The following is an 18,757-nucleotide window of genomic DNA, read 5'->3' as shown; positions in this document are numbered from 1 at the left end:
ATATTTCATTCATTCAGATCTACGATGTGTTATTTGAGTGTTCCCTTTATTTTTTTGAGCAGTGTATATATATGTGTGTGTGTGTGTGTGTGTGTGTGTGTGTGTGTGTGTGTGTGTGTGTGTATTAGTTTGCGATCAAAAGAAACCAGACTGGAACCAGCAGTTTTAGAGCTCTCAATATTTTTTCTTTTATCTTCAGCTTCACACACTTCAGTTCAGTTTACAGTTTATCATGTCAATCAAACAAGAGGAGGGAGAATCTCCCTCTCATCTGAACCACCTGGCTTTTAAGGAATTGACTTCCACCAGGACTAATTCAGAGGGGTGGAGACATTCACATTTTCAGAAATAAAGAACATTTGTACTAAATTATTCCTATAAAAAAATGTCTACACAATTACAATTAACTCAAACAAAGCTAGAAACAAAAACAATCTGGCGTGCTTCCATGGCAGCACATGACCAGGTGACCTCAAAGAGAGGAGAAGATGATTAAAACAAGTAAATAAATCAAATTACTTCCTCAAAGCACTTGATGACCTGGTCTTTTCAGGGTTTTTAATTTAGGGACTAATTTGTTATGATTTATTGTATGTGTCATTTACTTGGTGCTGACATCTTGCTTAAATGCTGTGTCAGCAGCCCCATTAGAAATGCTTACTTAACTTAGGAGCAATGTTGATGTGTTCAATACTTATTTTATGTGTCGAATATGTCTCTAACCTTGATCTGAAGTTAAGTAATCTTTGTTGATGTATTTAGATGCAAGTAATGCATGCATTTAATAAAAACATAAAGGTTCCCTTGAAATTTGATTTTCAATTTAGAACGTGAGACATTTCCCACTAACTTTGTCTGCTGCTGATATAAAAGTTTAACTTTCCCACAGTAATGACTCATTCATTTGAATGGGTTGTGTCTTATTAATGCAGGCATACACACAGAATTGTGCAGCGTTTAAATGTTCTGAATGTAGATTGTTTTTAGCCGGTGTTGCTAATGGTAGCTATGCACCACTGGCAGATCCCACTGGGTTTTCTCACTTGTAAATATAACAAAAACAAAGTTGTGGGCAACTTCCAAAATAAATGAAATGCATGGTTATTGCTGAAGACATTTTATTTGAATTTGTCCTGTGTGAGGCTCAAGCCTAAAAAACTCCAACAGCAACTAAATGATCTGAAACCTATTGTAGAGTTGAGCCTGAATGTCAGATTTCTTCACTGAATGTGTTGGAACTTACACACTGGTTGTTAGGGTTTGGTCAGATGAGGATGTGCTTAGCTCCGTTTTATAAGGGATTGAGACTGTATCAAAAGATCTCTTTTGATACAGAATCAGATTATCAGAAGTGACATGTTTTAAAATATCAAACAGCTATTCAAAGTTTCAGAAAGGCTTTGCTCTTCTCCAACAAATCTAGGAAGTCTATGTTGATTAACTGGAAATTTGGTCATATTGCAACTAGGGCTATAGTGATACAATAATCTCACGATGCGATACACGATATTCTGCTCATGATATGATATATATTGCGATATTCAGCAAACGATAAAATTCAATACACTTTTGCGATTTTCTGAAATATTTTAGAGGGACAGAGTAATTTTGGTGACATTTTGTGACTGTTATAGAGTTGGATTGAATTAATTTAACTGAAAACTAATTAAAAGCACCAACTACACAATACCTGGCTCTGGTTGGACAAGGACACAGACTTAAAGTCGACAGCTGGACAAAATGAATCAAAGAAGTGGTGAGAAAACATGTTTCTTTTAATTGAAACAGTACAAACTATAGCTTACATGCATTTTAAAGTAAATAAAGTGCACCCCTGCTCTAAATAGCTTGATACCTTTTTAACCTTGACACTTAACATCTGAAGGAATCACTCTAAGTCTGATGACCTAATCACTCTCCCGGCAAAGCAAGCAGTGAGTGAGCAAGGTGACAGTTGGATGTTACGATACTTGTGGATGAATATCGATTTTTTTCTAGGAAAGAAAATATCAATATATATCGCAAAATCGATATTATTACACAGCCCTAATTGCAACAGAATAAACACAGTCATGCATAGTGATGTTAGACATTAGGATCCATGGCCAATTGATGTGCAAACATTAAAAGGTTGTATGAGTGGTGAACACTGAAATCAGATTAAAAAATAGTGGCGCTATATTCGTGTCTCTCACCCATTGACTGCTATGGGAGCCTTGAACACTCGAAAAGGGCATAAGAGGTACAGAACATCAGGTGAATTGTTAATATTCATTTAATGCACTTGTAGTATCAGCATGGTCTATAGCAGGGGTGGGCAATCCTGATCCTCGAGGGCCAGTGTCCTGCAACTCTTAGATGTCTCCCTGGTCCAACACACTTGAATCCAATAGCTGAATCACCTCCTAAGTGCAGTCTAGTTCTCAAGTGTCCTGCTAACGACCTCATTATTTGACTCAGGTGTGTTGAAGTAGAGATGCATCTAAAAGTTGCAGGAGACTGGCCCTTGAGGCCTGGAGTTGCCCACCCCTGGTCTATAGTAATGCAATAAGCACATAAAAAAACATACACACCTCTGATAAAATGTAAAAAAATATATTTTTTGTCACTTAGAAAAATTAGTCCATGATAAATAATTTCATACTTTTTCACACCACTATAAGAGCCAATTGGTCTGGTGGGTTGGTGCTTATATAGAGTGCTTAATAGGTGAGAGGGGGGTTGTACCCTTAACAGGTAACCAGTTCATCACTTTGGAAACAACCATCGAGACAAACACATACACCACACCCACACTCATGCATACACACATGCACACACACACACACATGTTTGTGTTGCTATCTTTGTGGGGACTTTCCATTGACTTCCATTCATTTCTACAGCCTAAACCTTACATTTACCCTTTTCCTAACCCTACCCATCACATACCTAACCCTAACCGTAACCAAAACTCAATTCATACCTTAGTCCTAACTCTGACCCCTGACCCAAAAACAGGGTTTCCCCTCGTGGGGACCAGGCTCCGGTCCCCACAAGGAGCAATTGGTCCCCACATATTGACAATTTATGTCAGGAAAATCGTCCCCACAAGGTATTACAAACAAACGCACACGCGCGCGCACGCGCACACACACACACACACACACACACACACACACACACACACACATGCACATGGACAGACACACCTGGGAGCAATTAGGAGCAGTTAACATGACAATGGACAGTGGAAGGAAGTCAGAGTACCTACAAAGAATTGACTCATGCAAAGGGAGAACATGCGACACCATGTCCAAACACTCTGACCTTCAGAGCTGTCTTGCAGCGAGACATTTATGTCATCTGTTTATTTTCACATCATGGTGTGAAAATAAACACACAAAGACCTTTCAGGTATTAAGCACAGTGATGGACAGATGTTGACCTGGGCTTGTTTTGCAGCAACAGGTCCTTATTAACTTGTCATCAGATTAAACTCAGTCTACTCCTCTAATGTGAAACATGAAGACATCTGTTTGACAGCTGAAGTTTGTGGTTGTGCAAGCTAGAGAATCATGAGATGTTTCTTTTCCTAACAGCTGTCAGTACAGTGAGGGAAACCTCCTGTTCCTGTTTGTTTCCAAGACAAGATTCACTCCATGTTCTCTGTAATTTGGTCCGTTTCACAGCTTTCTTTAGCATTGGGGTTCTGTGAAATACATCTATTTCAATATGGTTTAAAGACTGCAACAACTTTTTATCAAAAAACATGAGTTGTTGTTTTTTTTTCTTTGAAATTGACACGTTTCCGTGTTTATTTCATAATCTCAATTTGTGCAATTTTATTTTAATGGAAACCTACATAATGGGAGAATTGAGCATCAATATAATTGAGATTCAGACTTCACATGTTAAAGGAGCCCAAAACATTTACACCTGAGGTCCACTGTCCCTGATACTCCAACAGAACAGGTATACTCTTCAGTCAACAACAGATTACCTCTTTTTGTTTTATTATAATTGTTTTGAGGTAAGCTGTTAAAAGCATAACGACTTCAGAGCAGCACTTTCTCTCTGTTTATTACTGTCCTTAAATAATGCCATCCAGATGGCAGACTGGACTTATGTATATTTGTGAAACACTTCAAACAGGCTTTGTTAGAAGAGAGACCACCACACATTGGGTCTCCCCCATGCTTCCATCTGTTCAGACATGCTGAGTTCTCCTGTTCCAGGTGTTTTGGACAAGTTACTTATTGCTAGATACTCCTTTCACAATTTTTTTGGATAATGAGAAAGTTGTTTGTGCATGGCTTGCCACTCACCACTGTTGGGATTGTACAGATGTTGCCAACTCGTGATATTTATTTATTTATTTATTTATTTATTTTTTTGAGTAATTCCTCTTCCTTCAAGTTGTTTCTTTTCTCAGCGGCTACGTGCTTTGTATTTCTTGCATGGGAAATGTGCACCCAAATAATTTTATTAATTGTTTTATTGGAGTAATTACTTTGATGACATAGAGGGGAGTGTGTATTGTGTAGACTTGTGATGACAGTGCCCCCCTCCCCTAGCCTCTTCTGTTTTTGATTTGTCTCTGGAGTCTGCTGACCTCCTTGCTTGTCTCTCCTTTGTTTGTGCTGTTGTCTGCTGCGATGCTGTTCACTGTAATTCTTCACTGATCTCTCTGCCCCCTGACACCCCTCCCTCTTGCCCCTGCCTCCACCTCCTCCATCCCTCTAGTCCGGTCCTGTGGGGTTCCGCAGTAGTACAGACGTGGAGTGGTTGTGTGAGCGGGGTTGCAGTACTAAGCCAGTTGTAGATCACGTCTAGCTCTAAAGTAGAGGAGAGAGGCCAGATGTTGGTCTCTCTCCAATATTTTTTTATGTTTACTTTTCTTTCTTTATTTACTTGTTTATTTTTGGCGGAGAGGAGGGAGTTATTGAACAACCAAAGCACATCTTCATATTTATGACAGGTCATCAGCTCCAACCTGAAGAATTAAGGTGAAGAGCATTAAATTGATGTTTGAAGTTTTCCTGATTTTTTTTTTTCTCCAGTTTTGCCTTCCTCTTTGTGTGCCTGTTAGTGCCATTTGCTCCTGAGCAGACTTCCTCTGGTGTGTCTTGTCCTTTCTCTGGCTTAGTGCATCCTGCATGTTCTAACTGTGAGACTCGTCCCCACTGTTTGCTCCCTCACTCCCTCTCCCGCTCTTCTAGAGCTCTACGGTTTCCCACCCCACCACCACCAACACCCTCATCCCCTCTCTGAGTGAGCTGCATGGAATCCAAGCATCCACACCCCCATCTGTCTCTCCTACAGCATCATTCCTGCTTCCCACCTTTTCACGTTTGGTTTCCTCTCTACACCATTTTAATCCATCTTCTCATCTCTTCCTGTCATAATTATCCAAAATACATTGACTGATGTATTTGTGGTTGAGCTGAGGGACCTAGGTCATAATATAGAAGGCATGAATCCAGAGCCAGAGTGAAGTGGATGCAGGATACACAAGCCAGCGCTGAGATGTCTGTCTGTCTTCTCCCCTTGTAGACCACGGGGAGATGATGGAGATGCAAGGTTTTGGAGGGAGTCCGTCATCGTGGCAACAAACTGAAGCAGCTACTCAAGAGTTCCTGTGCCAGTCCTGCTCAACAGCTGGTAGCAACTCGTCATTTGACTACACAGCTGGTTGCACCTGCCTGCATCAACCGTTGGACATTCATATGTATGCACTCAAATCAAAACTTTTAAGACTTCCAATTTCATCACCATATCTTTTGGAACTATTGTGATAACAATACAATTATGTTAAAATGACCATTATTTATTTTATTTGAATGGCACAGCAGTCATAAAGCCACAAACACAAATGTTCTTGAAAATTATTTCTATTTGAAACAGGTTGCCGTTTGCTTTAAAAAGGTGTGTTTTTATCACTGAACTGCACACAGCTGTATTTAATAACATTTTCAAATTTACTGATGGTTATTGATGTTCTTGTGGAACAAACAGCAGGGAAACTAGTAAAAATAACATTTCCAAACATACTGTCGGTTTTGTTTTTTTACATACCATCAATAGCATAAATTTATCAAGACAACGATAAATCAGAATTCTTGTCATAAGAAATTTTTCACCATAAATGATAAACTATATGATAAATGGCAACTCCACTTCCAAGCTTTCTTTCTGTGTTGCTTGCAGCATGTCAGGACTTTAAATAATGTACCATGAAGCCAAACATATTTCATCTCCCTCCAAATCATTGAACTCAGCTGGTCCAGACACTTCCAAGGGCACATGCATAAAAAACCTAGAACCCAGTGAGGTTTCTAACTTTTGGCAGTCACATCAGATGAGAGGATCTTTGTAACTTTTTGAACAAAGTGAGAGGAGTAAGGGTGGTGACAATGATCTGATTTCTGTCCACCAGTATTCCACTGAAGATGCTCTGTCAGAACATGAAGCGGCAGATCGTCTCCAGAGCCTTCTATGGGTGTAAGTTCATCATCTTCTTCTCTCATTGCTTTGCTCACTGATTGACTGCTTTTTCTCTGAGTGGATTTTTTAAAACAGCTTTATTCTAATTTCACATCCAGCATTTTGTTTTCATTTGCCATGAAAACAGATATATGTTTAATTTTTCATTTTTCTTATTATATAACAAATGGATTTAATTCAGTCCTTTGCTCTTCGTGTAATACAGTTGTCTATATGAAACACAGTAGGCTATTGCCTTGTGCAAAAAGAAATTAAAGTTCTGTAACTAGCTTGACACAACACTCAGTTTGTTTGTGTTGGCATAATCTCCCACCAAGTCTGTGTTGAGACTTCTGCATAGCTGACTTCCAGGCTGCTGCTCAGTTGATTTTAAAAGCCAATTAAATAAAGCTTGTAGTTGTGCAGGTGCAACTTGTCAAAGTAATAACTTTAGAGAAGTTTGCACTTGAATAAACTGAATGTTTAAACTCTTCCAGAAGAACATGAGTGAGGGCCCTCTAGAGTTTGATGTCATAATATGACCTCTATATGTCTTAACTTAAAAGGTTTACATTTACCGGTTTTTTTTTCGTCTGACACTTTAGTTGTAATATCTGTCTTGCTACACCAATTTTAACCGAGTCTGATTTGTTTTCAAAGCTGCAGTATGTAACTTTTATGAAAACATGTTGTATATTTATCAAAACGGTCACTATGTCGTGACAGTTTGTTATGAGAGACACCATTTGTGAAAAAAATAGAGATCTTCCACCTCCTCCACAAGAGCTACTATTGCAGTCTGCAGAAATGCACCGCTCAATCAGAAGCAACCAATCAGTTACGATGAGAGTCTCAGTGCTGTCAGTCAACCTTGTGTATGCACTGCTAAATGTGCTAATTGTGGAAAAACAACTCACCATTGCAGAAAAACTGTTCATCCTTTATGCTAACTAGTTAGGCTAGGTGTTAAATGTTCATTAGAATTTAAAGTTAATTGACTTTTGAGAATGCGTTCTTAGATTATTTTGAGATTACCACTCTATTACTTGAAAACTGTCTCAACATAATATTATTGTTGTAATTTCTGGTGGGATTTTTTGTCGTGTAGTTTTTTTTGTTGTGGCCGTCGTTTTTTCCTCTTTTTTTTTATGTTGTCTTGTTGTTGTTGGTCTGTTGTACATTTTTTGCGCCGCTTTTTTTTTTCTATCTTCTTCTTTTTTTTTCGTCTAATTTTTTTGGGTTTTTTTTTTTTTTGTTCTTTGTTTTGTTCTTTTGTGGATGATCTGCTGGTAGTAGTTTTTTTTGTTTTTTTTTTATTTTTTTTGTCCCTCTTCGAGTTGTTTAATCTGGTGTTTTTTTTTTGCGCTTTTAAAATATGGGGAAGAGGAGAAAGAGAGGGGTGTGGGCTCTTTTTCTGTGTGTTTTTCGCGATGTTTTTGTATCCTGTGTGCCTCCATGAGTGAGATGGAAGTGTGTTACATTCATCTGACTCTTGTGTGTTATCAAGGCAAATGTGTATTTTAATGTTTGCGGATAATGTCCTGTTTACACTAAATATTTTTGAGCAGATGTTTAATAAAATTCAGATCAGAAATTTTGCTCATGCAATTTGAAACAAGAATTTAAAATATTCTAAAGTAAAATAAGTAGGCATTTTAACTTACTAATAGAGAAATGTGTGCTCTTTAACTAGGTGAGGGAAGTTTTTTTGCATTGAGAAATAATTATTGGGTTTAAATCGCAACATTAAGTTAAAACTCACAATTCAAGATTAATGAACTTAAACAATATTTAAGCAACCTGCCTCTTGTTGTTAAATCAACTTCATGAACTTTAATTTCTGAGTTAAAACCAATAGTTTCCTTGTTGACTTAAACTGCATTTTCAAAGTAGCTGGTGGACTTTCATTTCCAAGTTAAATCGTCTTCAAAAGAGCCAGTGTAGCTATTAGTGCGGTGAGTTCAGTTATCAGGAGAAAGATGCATTTATGAGTATCCAGGTGACCTATAACTGAATATAATCTGATTCCAATTGGCAATTGAGTTTTTGGTGCATCTTTAATTTGTTGTTTTTCACATTTTTATTTTTAGACTTCTTTCCATCCATGATTTTGGACCAAAATTAACATGTACTTTTCCTGAAATTTCTGCCTCCTGATCTTAGCTGGTGGACTTGTGCATGTGTCTGACTTGTCCATCAGGGCTTGCATACTGTCGACACCTGTCCACGGTGCGGACACACCTGTCAGCTATGGTCACCCACAACATTGTACCCCCAGACAGACCTTGTGAGGCATCTGGAGGACTTAGCAAAGAGGTGTGGAGCAAGTACCAGAAAGACTGCAAGGTAGGTGCAGATAGTGAGCCTGCAAAGCACTGCAGAAACTATAGCATCACTGCAGGAATGTAGATCTGTCCCAGTCGCTTGCATTCCAACATCTCTGCACCTCTCACATTCACATGATGGTGAATTTAAAATGCTGACTCCACTGCCAAGTTGATGTTGGGTCAGTGAGAATGATAGGAGTTTTACAGCTTATATTCATGGTAATAAAGAGACACCCTTATAGAAATAAGGAACGACATTTTTGGTGACCTGTCCAGGGTGACCCTGACCTGTTAACCCTTGGCACCAGCACCCTTCACCAGGTGTAGGCGTGGATGGATGGGTAAGATCTGTACTCTAAATGAAACAATTATTTTTCTTTAACATCTGTGTCTCCTCATATTTGGGAGCTAGATTGATAGTTTTTTTTTTAATAGTATTTCAAAAACAGTTTTATCAGAATTTTCAGCAGCATACTTTCTAAATTCTGTTGCAGCACAAATTGAGCACAACAAATTTTGCATCCAGCTTAGAACCTGTCAAACTTATAAAGCTCAGGAAAAGTAGCGTTTTTTGCATTTAAACAAATACAATTCAGCTCAGTCTTGTTTGTTTAACACAACTAAATGAAATAATTTATTAAATACTTAATTTAACAAATTAAATATTTAATTTATCAATGTATTCAATAAATTAAATATTATTATAAATTATGTATTTATACTAATGCTATTAGTTAAATTTTGCTAATAGCACCAATTTGCAATAAAAGTTATTTAAAGTCATAAAGTTAAATCCGGTTAATACCCAGTTAAATTCATACATTTCATTTCAGTTCTTATTAATACGGTTTAATCCGTACTAACAGATTAAAATCCAGTGAAGTTCAGTCCTTTTCAATCTTTTTACAGTGAAAACAAGCAATTCATCATACCAAGCAATGACCATCCCATGAAGTTGCTGTGCAGTGATGGACAAACTTCCACTAATGTGGTAACAGAGGAGCTAATTTTAGATGTGCATTTTTGCTAGTCTTGAAAACATTTAGTGATCTTAGCTTCATGTAAATTTATGTAGGTGACTACATAAATTTTCCTAGATAAATTCTAAAGAGCTAATTAACTTGGCTGTTTTGTAAACTTTTAGTTCAATAAAGTCTGACATCTGTGTTTCAGTTTTGGTTATCAACAGTTGAAAGTTTTTCATGTATTTTTAGAATGCATATTCTGTCATTGTAGAACAATGACAACAAAGCACAAGGTGAGCTGCTCTATTTTGATTAATTTGAAGTTTATTAATATATTCTGTTAGACCAAACCTGCAACAGACTGGCGACCTGTCCAGGGTGTACCCTACCTCTCGCCTAAAATGTTCACTGGAGATAGGCACCAGCACCCCTCCCAACCCCACTCGGGACAAGGGTGTAAGTAAATGGATGGGTGAATGTACCAGACCATAAAACAGTAATACAATTGAGACAGAATTAAGACTTCAGTCATTTTCCTTACAGCTTTTAATGACAGTAGTCCTGTACGTTGTCTACTAATTGCTAACCCTCTATCCATCTCTAATGATGCTGCTAATTTGTTCAGTCCATCATGTTGTGCCATCTACGGTAAGGCCTAAGTGTTTTACGACTACCACATTCTCAAAAGGAACATCACCTAATTGGAAAATTTTTGGTTTGATATTTTCATCCAAAAGCAATACTTTTAGTTTTTACCACATTCAAAACTAACCTATTCGAAATGATTCACTGATTTCAACTCCTCTCCCAATTTTAGATTTATTTCTTCTGTTGTTGTTTACACATATACTGTACACTGTGTCCACAATTATGTGTGCACCAGTTGTAGTTTCGAGGGTTCATTTTATTGTTGAATAATTACAACGTTCTCGGTCAATCCAAAATGTTAATAACCTCTCAAACCTGAATATTTAAGAAAGTAAAAGTGAGATTTTGGCTTTCTTAGGACAATATCTATGTGTGCAAGATTATTGGGCAACAATTAGTGTGCAGAATTATTATGCAACTGAAAAGTTTCACATCTGACTTGTTTGTCATCCGTTATAGTGAGAATAATAAATATACAACTCAAAACTGACAAATAAACATTTCTGACATTTAAAAAATAAATCAGTGACCAATATAGCCACCCTTCTTTTCAATAACAGTTCAGTTCATGGAGTCTGTCAGTTTCTTGATCTGTTGACGATCAACTTTTTGTGCAGCAGCACCCACAGCCTACCAGACACTGTTCAGAGATGTGAACTGTTTTCCTTCATCTAAATCTCCTGTTTAAGAGGGCCCACAAGTTCTCAATGGGATTTAGATCTGATGAGGAAGGGGGGCATTGCATTATTCTTTCATCATTAAGGCCTTTAGTGGAGTACCTTGATGCTCAATGGAGCATCGTCCTGCATAAAAATCATGGTCTTCTTGAAAGATGCAGACCTTTTCTTGTATCACTGCTTGAAGAAAGTGTCTTCTAAAAATTGGAAGAAGCTTTGGGAGTTGATTTTGATCCATCTTTAACCCAAAAAAGTCCAACCAGCTCCTCTTTTAAATACCAGCTCATTCCAGTACCCTGCCTCCACCTTGCTGGTGTCTTATGTGGAGCTCTGTGCCCATTACTGATCCAGCCACAGGCTCATCCATCTGGTTCGTCAAGAGTCACTCATCTCATCAGCCCATAAGACCTTTGAAAAATTTGTCTTCAGATCTGTCTTGGCCCAGTCTTGATGTTTCAGCTTATGTGTCTTGTTCAGTGGTGGTCAGGTTTCAGCCTTCCTTGCCTTGGCCATGTCTCTGAGCATCTTGTATTCTTTGCACAACAGGAAGGTTGCAGTTCTGGAATATGACAGCACTGGAAGATAATGGGTTCCTGGTAGCTTCATGTTTGATTCTTCAATCGTAAATTAACCTTAACCTTAATTTACATCTTTTTTCTCAACACATTTTTTGTGACCCTGCTGAAACCGGGGTTCACAAAATGTTTGATGATCAGATCCCAATATTTTAGCAATTTCAAGAGTGCTGCATCCCTCTGAAAGATTTTTTGCAGTTTTGGACTTTTCAGAGTCCCTCCATTCATTTTCTGTACACCCTTGTCCTTTAGGGGGTTCTGAAGGGGTGCTGGTGCCTATCTCCAGCAAATGTTTCGGGCGAGAGGCAGGGTACACCCTGGACAGGTCGCAGTCCAGGGCAACACAGAGCCAAACAGGACAAACAACCACACACACACACACACACACACATGCACAGGGAGAACATGCAAACTCCATGTAGAAAGACACCAGGCCGGGAATCGAACCCAGGACCTTCTTGCTGCAAGGCAATATTGCTACCAACTGCGGCACTGTGCATCCCACTTTTCAGAGTCACTTGTGACATGGTGGATTCCAATTTTCTCACCCACATGCAAAAGACAACTCTGGAACCAGTTGAAAATGTAAATGAAGATTATTACAAAATTTACAGAAAGGATTATGAACTGTGTTCTGGTCCAAGAACTCGTCAAGCGGGCACACCGGATATCTGAGCACAGGGGGACAGGTAAGGTTAGTTCAAGTTCTATAGGAATTTTCAGACTTGAAGTAGCGGGTGGGTCTTACTTGATTTGTGGGTTCATCCAGACTAGGAGGAGGCGACTGAGGTTTCCAGGGCTTGATTTAGGATGGAGAGGACGGCTTGTGAGTTTGAGGCGGATAGTTAAGAGGAGGAGCGAGTGAGTCTTGAGTACAGGAGGGAGCTGCCAACTGGAGGATCTAATGGAGGAATCAACTGCTAGGAGGCACTGGGTACTCGGGCTACCAGTGGGTATATTCCACGGCGTCACGAGGAGCTGCATCAGGAGCCTACCGTCTTGGCTTTTTCAGGGTTAGTCCACAGCGTCACGGAGGAAACACCTGGAGAGGAGTCGACAAGGAGACAATCACTGGGAGTTCAGGTTGGTCAGAGAGAGCTTACCATAGATAAGTACCATTATTGGCTAACACTGGCAGTGAAGTGATGGCAACCCCCTCCTCATATATTCCTCCAGCTGATGTAATTGGCGGCAGTTGTGCTGGATCAGGAGCTGCAGAACACACCCTCCAGGTAAAACAGCCTCAGGACACCCTCTGGTGGATGAAAGGGGGAAAAACAGCAACCACACTATCCCCAAACCCTGGATCCCAACAACTTGAATCTATTTTTTGGCCCATTTTGCCTGAGGAAAAGAAGCTGCCTAATAATTCTGCACACCTTGGTATATATGTTGATCTCCTTAGGTCCCATCCTCCCTCATTAAACAAATAGACATCAGCTGATATGTTTATACTCAATAAGTATTCAAGTTTATACAGCTTGGAGATGGCATATATGGATGAAAATGATGATGTGATCAAAACTAAAACTTACCTATTAATTGTGCACACAGTGTATAGTCATCAGCATACATTGCCACTTTTGCTGCATTCAGCATGAAAGGAAAATCATTAGTACAAACGGTATACAGTAGTGGTACCCCACAGTTCACACCTCTGTCCCCAGAATAAAAAACCTTTTGTGCCTTTTTGTCAAGTACTTTCTAACACACACGAGTGAAGGTGTTTCAAATCTATAGCACTTGAGTTAAGGGTTAAGGTTATTTTGAGCAAAATATGTCTTAATCTTCAAGTATGAACAGGCTTGAACAGATCTGTTCAAAAATTAACGCATCTGAACAGACAAAGTGATGGAGTACAAATGTTTCCAACACTTTACGTAGAATAGGCAGTAGACTAAATAGGTAGTTAGATAAAGATAACGGTAATTTGTTATTCTTGACAATGGGATTATTTTTTTTAGCAATTTTCCATTTTTGTGGCACAAACTCTTTAACAAAACTTTGATTTATAATGTGACAAACTATTGGAGCAATATGATTTCAACTGAAAAACTTTGTCTTTGCCTTTGGGAAATAGAAACCATTAGAGTGAAGAGGTGAAATCTAACAGCAACTAGCACAGGAATGTAAGACAGAATTGGGATGATTTTTTTAGTTGATGATGATGTTGTAACTGAGCCTCAGTGTTGGTTGATGCTTCTGCATAGAGCAGCCAGAGAGCTGTGGGAGGAAAGGCTGCCCTCTAATGAGGGCTTGATTCATGTGTGAAGAAACTTAAAATGCATAAAGATAAAACTCATCAGCATCTCGGAGCTGAAAGTGAAGAACAATATTCGTGATTTAAACAGTGGGTGCTGTGAAAACTCTTATTCATATTCTGTTATTTTTCCCTTTTTCCTGCTTTGGAATCAGACATATGCTGTTAGTTATGTTACATAACCATTGAACCTGCTCAAGCTTTCTAAATGAGCTTCTCTCACTGCTCATTTCATGATATTTCTTCTTCTTCCATGCAAACCTCGCCACACTGCGCTGATGCAGTCATGTTAATCGTAAGCGTGGGATGCTCTCCACCTTTTCCAGTCTCTCCTCCACTTTAATGAAAATTTAATGAGATTCAGTAACTGGAGTCTCATTACAGAGTGCAGTGTGATACCATCACAGCTATTAAGGCATCAACTGTAATCTTTCATCAGCTTCAACAACATCATCATTACTAATTTACACTCAATTAATATCTGCATCCTTTATCTTCAGGACGCATCTGAGTCTTTTTCTGTGCAGGTCCCCATCGCTCTTCCTTGCCCTCAATTATTGATCCACTGCATCTTTCATGTAGGCTTTTCCTTCCTGTTGTCTTGAGATGATTGTTGATTTCAGGAAAAACAGGATTGGATCAAACCCTTTTTCCATCATGGGAGAAGTGGAGGTGGTTGAGGAAAATAAATACCTCCGTGTTCATCTGGACAACAGACTGAACTGGAGACGCAACAGTGAAGCTTCTATAAGAAGGGACAGAGCAGACTGTACTTCTGGAGGAAGCTAAGATCCTTCAAGGTTTGCAGTAAAATGCTGCAGATCTTCTATAAGTCTGTTGTTGAGAGCATAATCTCTTCTGCTGAGAAGAGATGTTGGGAAGGCAGAGTATCTTCTATACTCTGCCTTCTTCAGGTTCAGTGCAGAAGCTCTTTTCTACCAACATCACCATCTTCAATAACTCTTTGAAGAATCTAAATGAATGAGTTACAAGACCACTTATTTTCCCTTTGGGATTAATAAAGTATTTTTGAATTTGAATTGAATTTGAATTTCTTCTCTCGTTCAGGTCTGTTATCCTTCCTATGTGTATCTGCAGAACTACAAGGAGCTTGAGCTGCTCAGACTGGTTTACTATGGAGGAGTCCAGCATGAGATCAGGAAGGAGGTGTGGCCCTTCCTGCTGGGACACTACAAGTTCGGGATGAGCAAAAAGGACATGAGCCAGGTACGGCAACACTAATACACACTCCTAGCTCCCAGCTTTAGTTTGCAAGTTGGCTTCTAAGTTCTCTGTTTTTTTATTTCCTCATGGAGATTGATGCGAAGATCAGCGAGCGCTATCAGCAGGTAATGCGGGAGTGGAAAGCCTGTGAGGTCATCGTCAAGCAGAGGGAGAAGGAAATGCAGTCGGCCATTTTTGCCAAGCTGTCGTCGGGCAGCAGCATAGACAGCCACGTCCTAAGGCTCGCTCACAGAGACTCCACACTCAGTAATGAGGTGAACAGGCAGCCGTATCTGAAAAGCACTTACTGGGACAGCTTAGCTCCGCTTTTATTAAATGGAATCGCTTTGAATCTGGGCTACAAATCATTTTATTGGTACCCTATGTGTGAATGAACCTCATATGGACAGGAGTGTTATGTAAAATTGACTTTTTTGAGCTCTACATTAGTGTTTCTCAATGGTGGTGGTACTGCCCCCTGGGAGGCATTCAGAGGACGGCAGGGGGCGCTGGCGGAAATTTTTACAAAAGGGGGGCACTGGGCTTCTTTTGGGGGTGTTTGCGTGAAGGTAAACTTTACACCTTAAATGCACAACAATACCAGTTTAGACTTTGAGCAACTTGTTAAAACTGTATTGTGTAACATTATAACATGCCTGGCTGCAACTGTATCGATGGCAGCTCTCCTTCTCCTCAGTGTTTGTTAGTTTTTGGCGCAGCTCCGCGGTCCTGCTACTAGTAGCTTCACAGCATCAGTTCAGCGTTACACCGGCTGATGACGTTGCTGTGATTCACTTGTCTGGTGTCTGATTTTCAAATATTTTATGTTTTTTTGAGAATTTTTGTGCATATGTTTTGGCAGTGCTGTGATCATGTCAAAGCAGCAACTTATATTAAAAAGTGTTTTAATGCCCGCTTCCATGGAAGGACAACGAAATATCGCTCCGCTCTTATAAACATGTGATTACTAAAATCACGATACCCTCACTGTGTATCCCTCAAAAAAATGAACCCATTTAAATAGTCAGTCTACTTTTCTCCATTGATACACGCTTCCCGACCGCTCCGCACCTTATGGTGTAAAAAACTAAAAAAGACGATGCACACGTTGCACAAAACTCTGAAACAGGAGAACTGTGACACAGAATGGAGCAACGAACTATTAATCTATAAATCAATAGACAGGTCTATATAAAGATATAATCCATGTTCCTGTCCCATATTTGTATGGCATTAAAAGGATTTGGAACTTTTGTTTTTCCACTGAAAGCTCTGGTTTACACAGTAAATGCCATGTGGGTGAAATTTTATGAATGATACTCTGATGTCCCATTCTCCTGAAGGCAGCACAGAGCTGCACCATCAGAAACTGACAGAAACATTGGAGAGAAGAGTTATGATTAACATAGTTGGAGTTCTATCCATGTTTTAATGTTGCAGAGCTCAGTCTTTTTGCAAATAGTTCAAAGTTTAAACTGGCATTGTTGTACATCTTTTATCTGGTCACTTTGTGTAATATTTAACAACTAGAAAATGGCATAATGAGTTTTATTAAACATCACAATGAATTCTGCTCATAAACATTTACTGTGATCAGGACATTATCCTTAATATTTGCAAACTGTCAGATGCATTAAAATGAACATTTGTCTTGATAACAGCCAAGAGTCAGATAAATGTAACTCACTTCCATCTCACTCATGCAACACAGGATACAAAAACATGCTGCTAGAGCAGGGGTGTCAAACTCAATTTCACTGAGGGCCACTTCAGCATATTGGCCACCCTCAACGGGCCACATTGACAGTACAAATCAGGAGTGCCCAGGTGCAGTCTTCCAGACTGCAACTTTTAGATGCATCCCTGCTAAAACACACCCCAGACAAAAGGCAGACTTCCCTCATTAGCAGCAACTCAGTTCTGTAGAGGTTTATAATGAGTAAATGATCCAGGTGTGTTAGAGAAGGAACTCATCTAAAGTTGCAAATGGGAGCTCTGGAAAACTAGACTTGGGCACCCCTAGCATTAATGTATGAAAATACATAAATTAAAATAAATTAAACAACACCTCATATTGTTAAATAACTGATTTTATGTATTGAAGTTTTAAATATTACATTTGAATTTGCATGGATGTAAAATTACTGCTCAGTTAAAAAATTACAATATTTAAATCAGTGTTTAAAGGTAAGCAAGCAAATAATAAAAACAAGTTTTGACGTTAACTCTCAACTTCATTCACAAAACTTTTTTTATTACACAACCAACATGTATTTCACATAACAACAAAACAATTAGGTAATGTTTGCCTGTTCTTGAACGCAAAGCTGATCCCTTTTCACCCCGACACAGAGGTCGCGTTAACCTAATATTTTCCGTATTTGACCGGTTATTTTTTTTAAACGACCAGAAAATTTAAAGCCCGTCGGTCACTTGACAGGTTCTAATTAACACCCTTGACTGGTTCACATGGGCAGACATTATAGACTTTACGCAAAGATTTAATCTCAGAGGCAACTGAAATCAATTAATTAAAAAATCCTTTCTGAATATCATCTCATGGACTCTGTACAAAATGCGTCTTTCTGACCGGGAGCTGACAGCGTGTTGAAGAGTTATGGACCGGACGCTTTGGAGTGTCTGGTTAGGAAGCGCATTCAAAACCTTTGGTTGAAATGGCGCGTTGAATTCAAGTCTCCATTACAGACCAGAAAAAACTAAAGAGAATGCAACGTTGTGTTAATCCATTTGAGGAGCCGGCAGTTTATCTTGAGGAAATGAATGACGATGCAGAAGTTATTTAGACCGTAACATGCGCAGTCCGCTGCTCAACCACTGCGGACATTGCTACGCCGCTGCGAAGAACTGAAAACCGCTGGGAGTATCTCATCCAGAAGATTTATCAAATGGAGCCTTGGTGCACGTTACCCAGGAGAGCGGTGTTCTGGAGGAGCTCTGTAGACGTAACATCTGTCTGTTTCGGAGATTCGAAACCACACACAAAAAAGAAAAAAAAATCCTGGTAAAAGCGCACACCGTACTGCGCAGGGTAAAACACTTACAGAGTTCAGTTGATCTGTTTGGATCAGACAGATCCAACTGACTGATGAATTAGCGCAGATTTTTCTGCAGATGGGGACCAGGAGGAAGTGCGTTCAGACCCCAGCAGGTGAAGTGATGGTAATTTAAGTGAAGTTGCTTAATTCAATTTATTAAAAGTTATTGGGGCCTCAGTCAGTGGTTTTTGTCACTACGGAGAAAAATGTAGATGTATTTATCTGCTTAATTTGTGATGGGATCTGGATTCACGGTGAATATTAACTAAACCGCATAAAATGCGACTAAATAGCCGATGTTAATATGATTGTAATTTCGCGGATAAAAATAGTACAGGACCGACTTTTTTATGTTGTCGGTCAAGATAACGGATAACAAACAAAAGTCTAGCGCGACCTGCCGCCCTGACACCAACTCACACACATCTTCATTCACAGTCTTACTTGTAAATCGATTTTTCATTTCTTGGACATTATGATGTGAGCTTGTCTATGTTTTATTCGCTGGGAAAATCAATAAGCTGCTTGTGGTGACTCTGCTGCTCTCTAGTGCCGAGAAG

At 39.2% G+C, this 18,757-nt stretch overlaps 1 protein-coding gene across 6 annotated transcripts in view; it reads left to right on the top strand.

Annotated features, from left to right (window-relative positions):
- sgsm2 (small G protein signaling modulator 2) overlaps positions 1 to 18,757 on the top strand; it is a 110,996-nt gene that overhangs the window by 66,173 nt on the left and 26,066 nt on the right. For all 6 annotated transcript variants that reach the window (XM_016666559.1, XM_016666560.1, XM_016666558.1 and 3 more), the window contains 5 exons: positions 5,536 to 5,710; positions 6,419 to 6,483; positions 8,666 to 8,811; positions 15,016 to 15,144; positions 15,234 to 15,416. In XM_016666559.1, coding sequence (XP_016522045.1) covers positions 5,536 to 5,710; positions 6,419 to 6,483; positions 8,666 to 8,811; positions 15,016 to 15,144; positions 15,234 to 15,416 — 698 coding nt within the window. The remainder of the gene's footprint in view (positions 1 to 5,535; positions 5,711 to 6,418; positions 6,484 to 8,665; positions 8,812 to 15,015; positions 15,145 to 15,233; positions 15,417 to 18,757) is intronic.

Source organism: Poecilia formosa, unplaced genomic scaffold, assembly GCF_000485575.1.
Source record: "Poecilia formosa unplaced genomic scaffold, Poecilia_formosa-5.1.2 Scaffold742, whole genome shotgun sequence".
Classification (NCBI taxonomy): Eukaryota; Metazoa; Chordata; class Actinopteri; order Cyprinodontiformes; family Poeciliidae; genus Poecilia; species Poecilia formosa.
The sequence above is the reverse complement of the archived record's forward strand: the minus strand, read 5'-3'. Positions and strand labels throughout refer to the sequence as shown.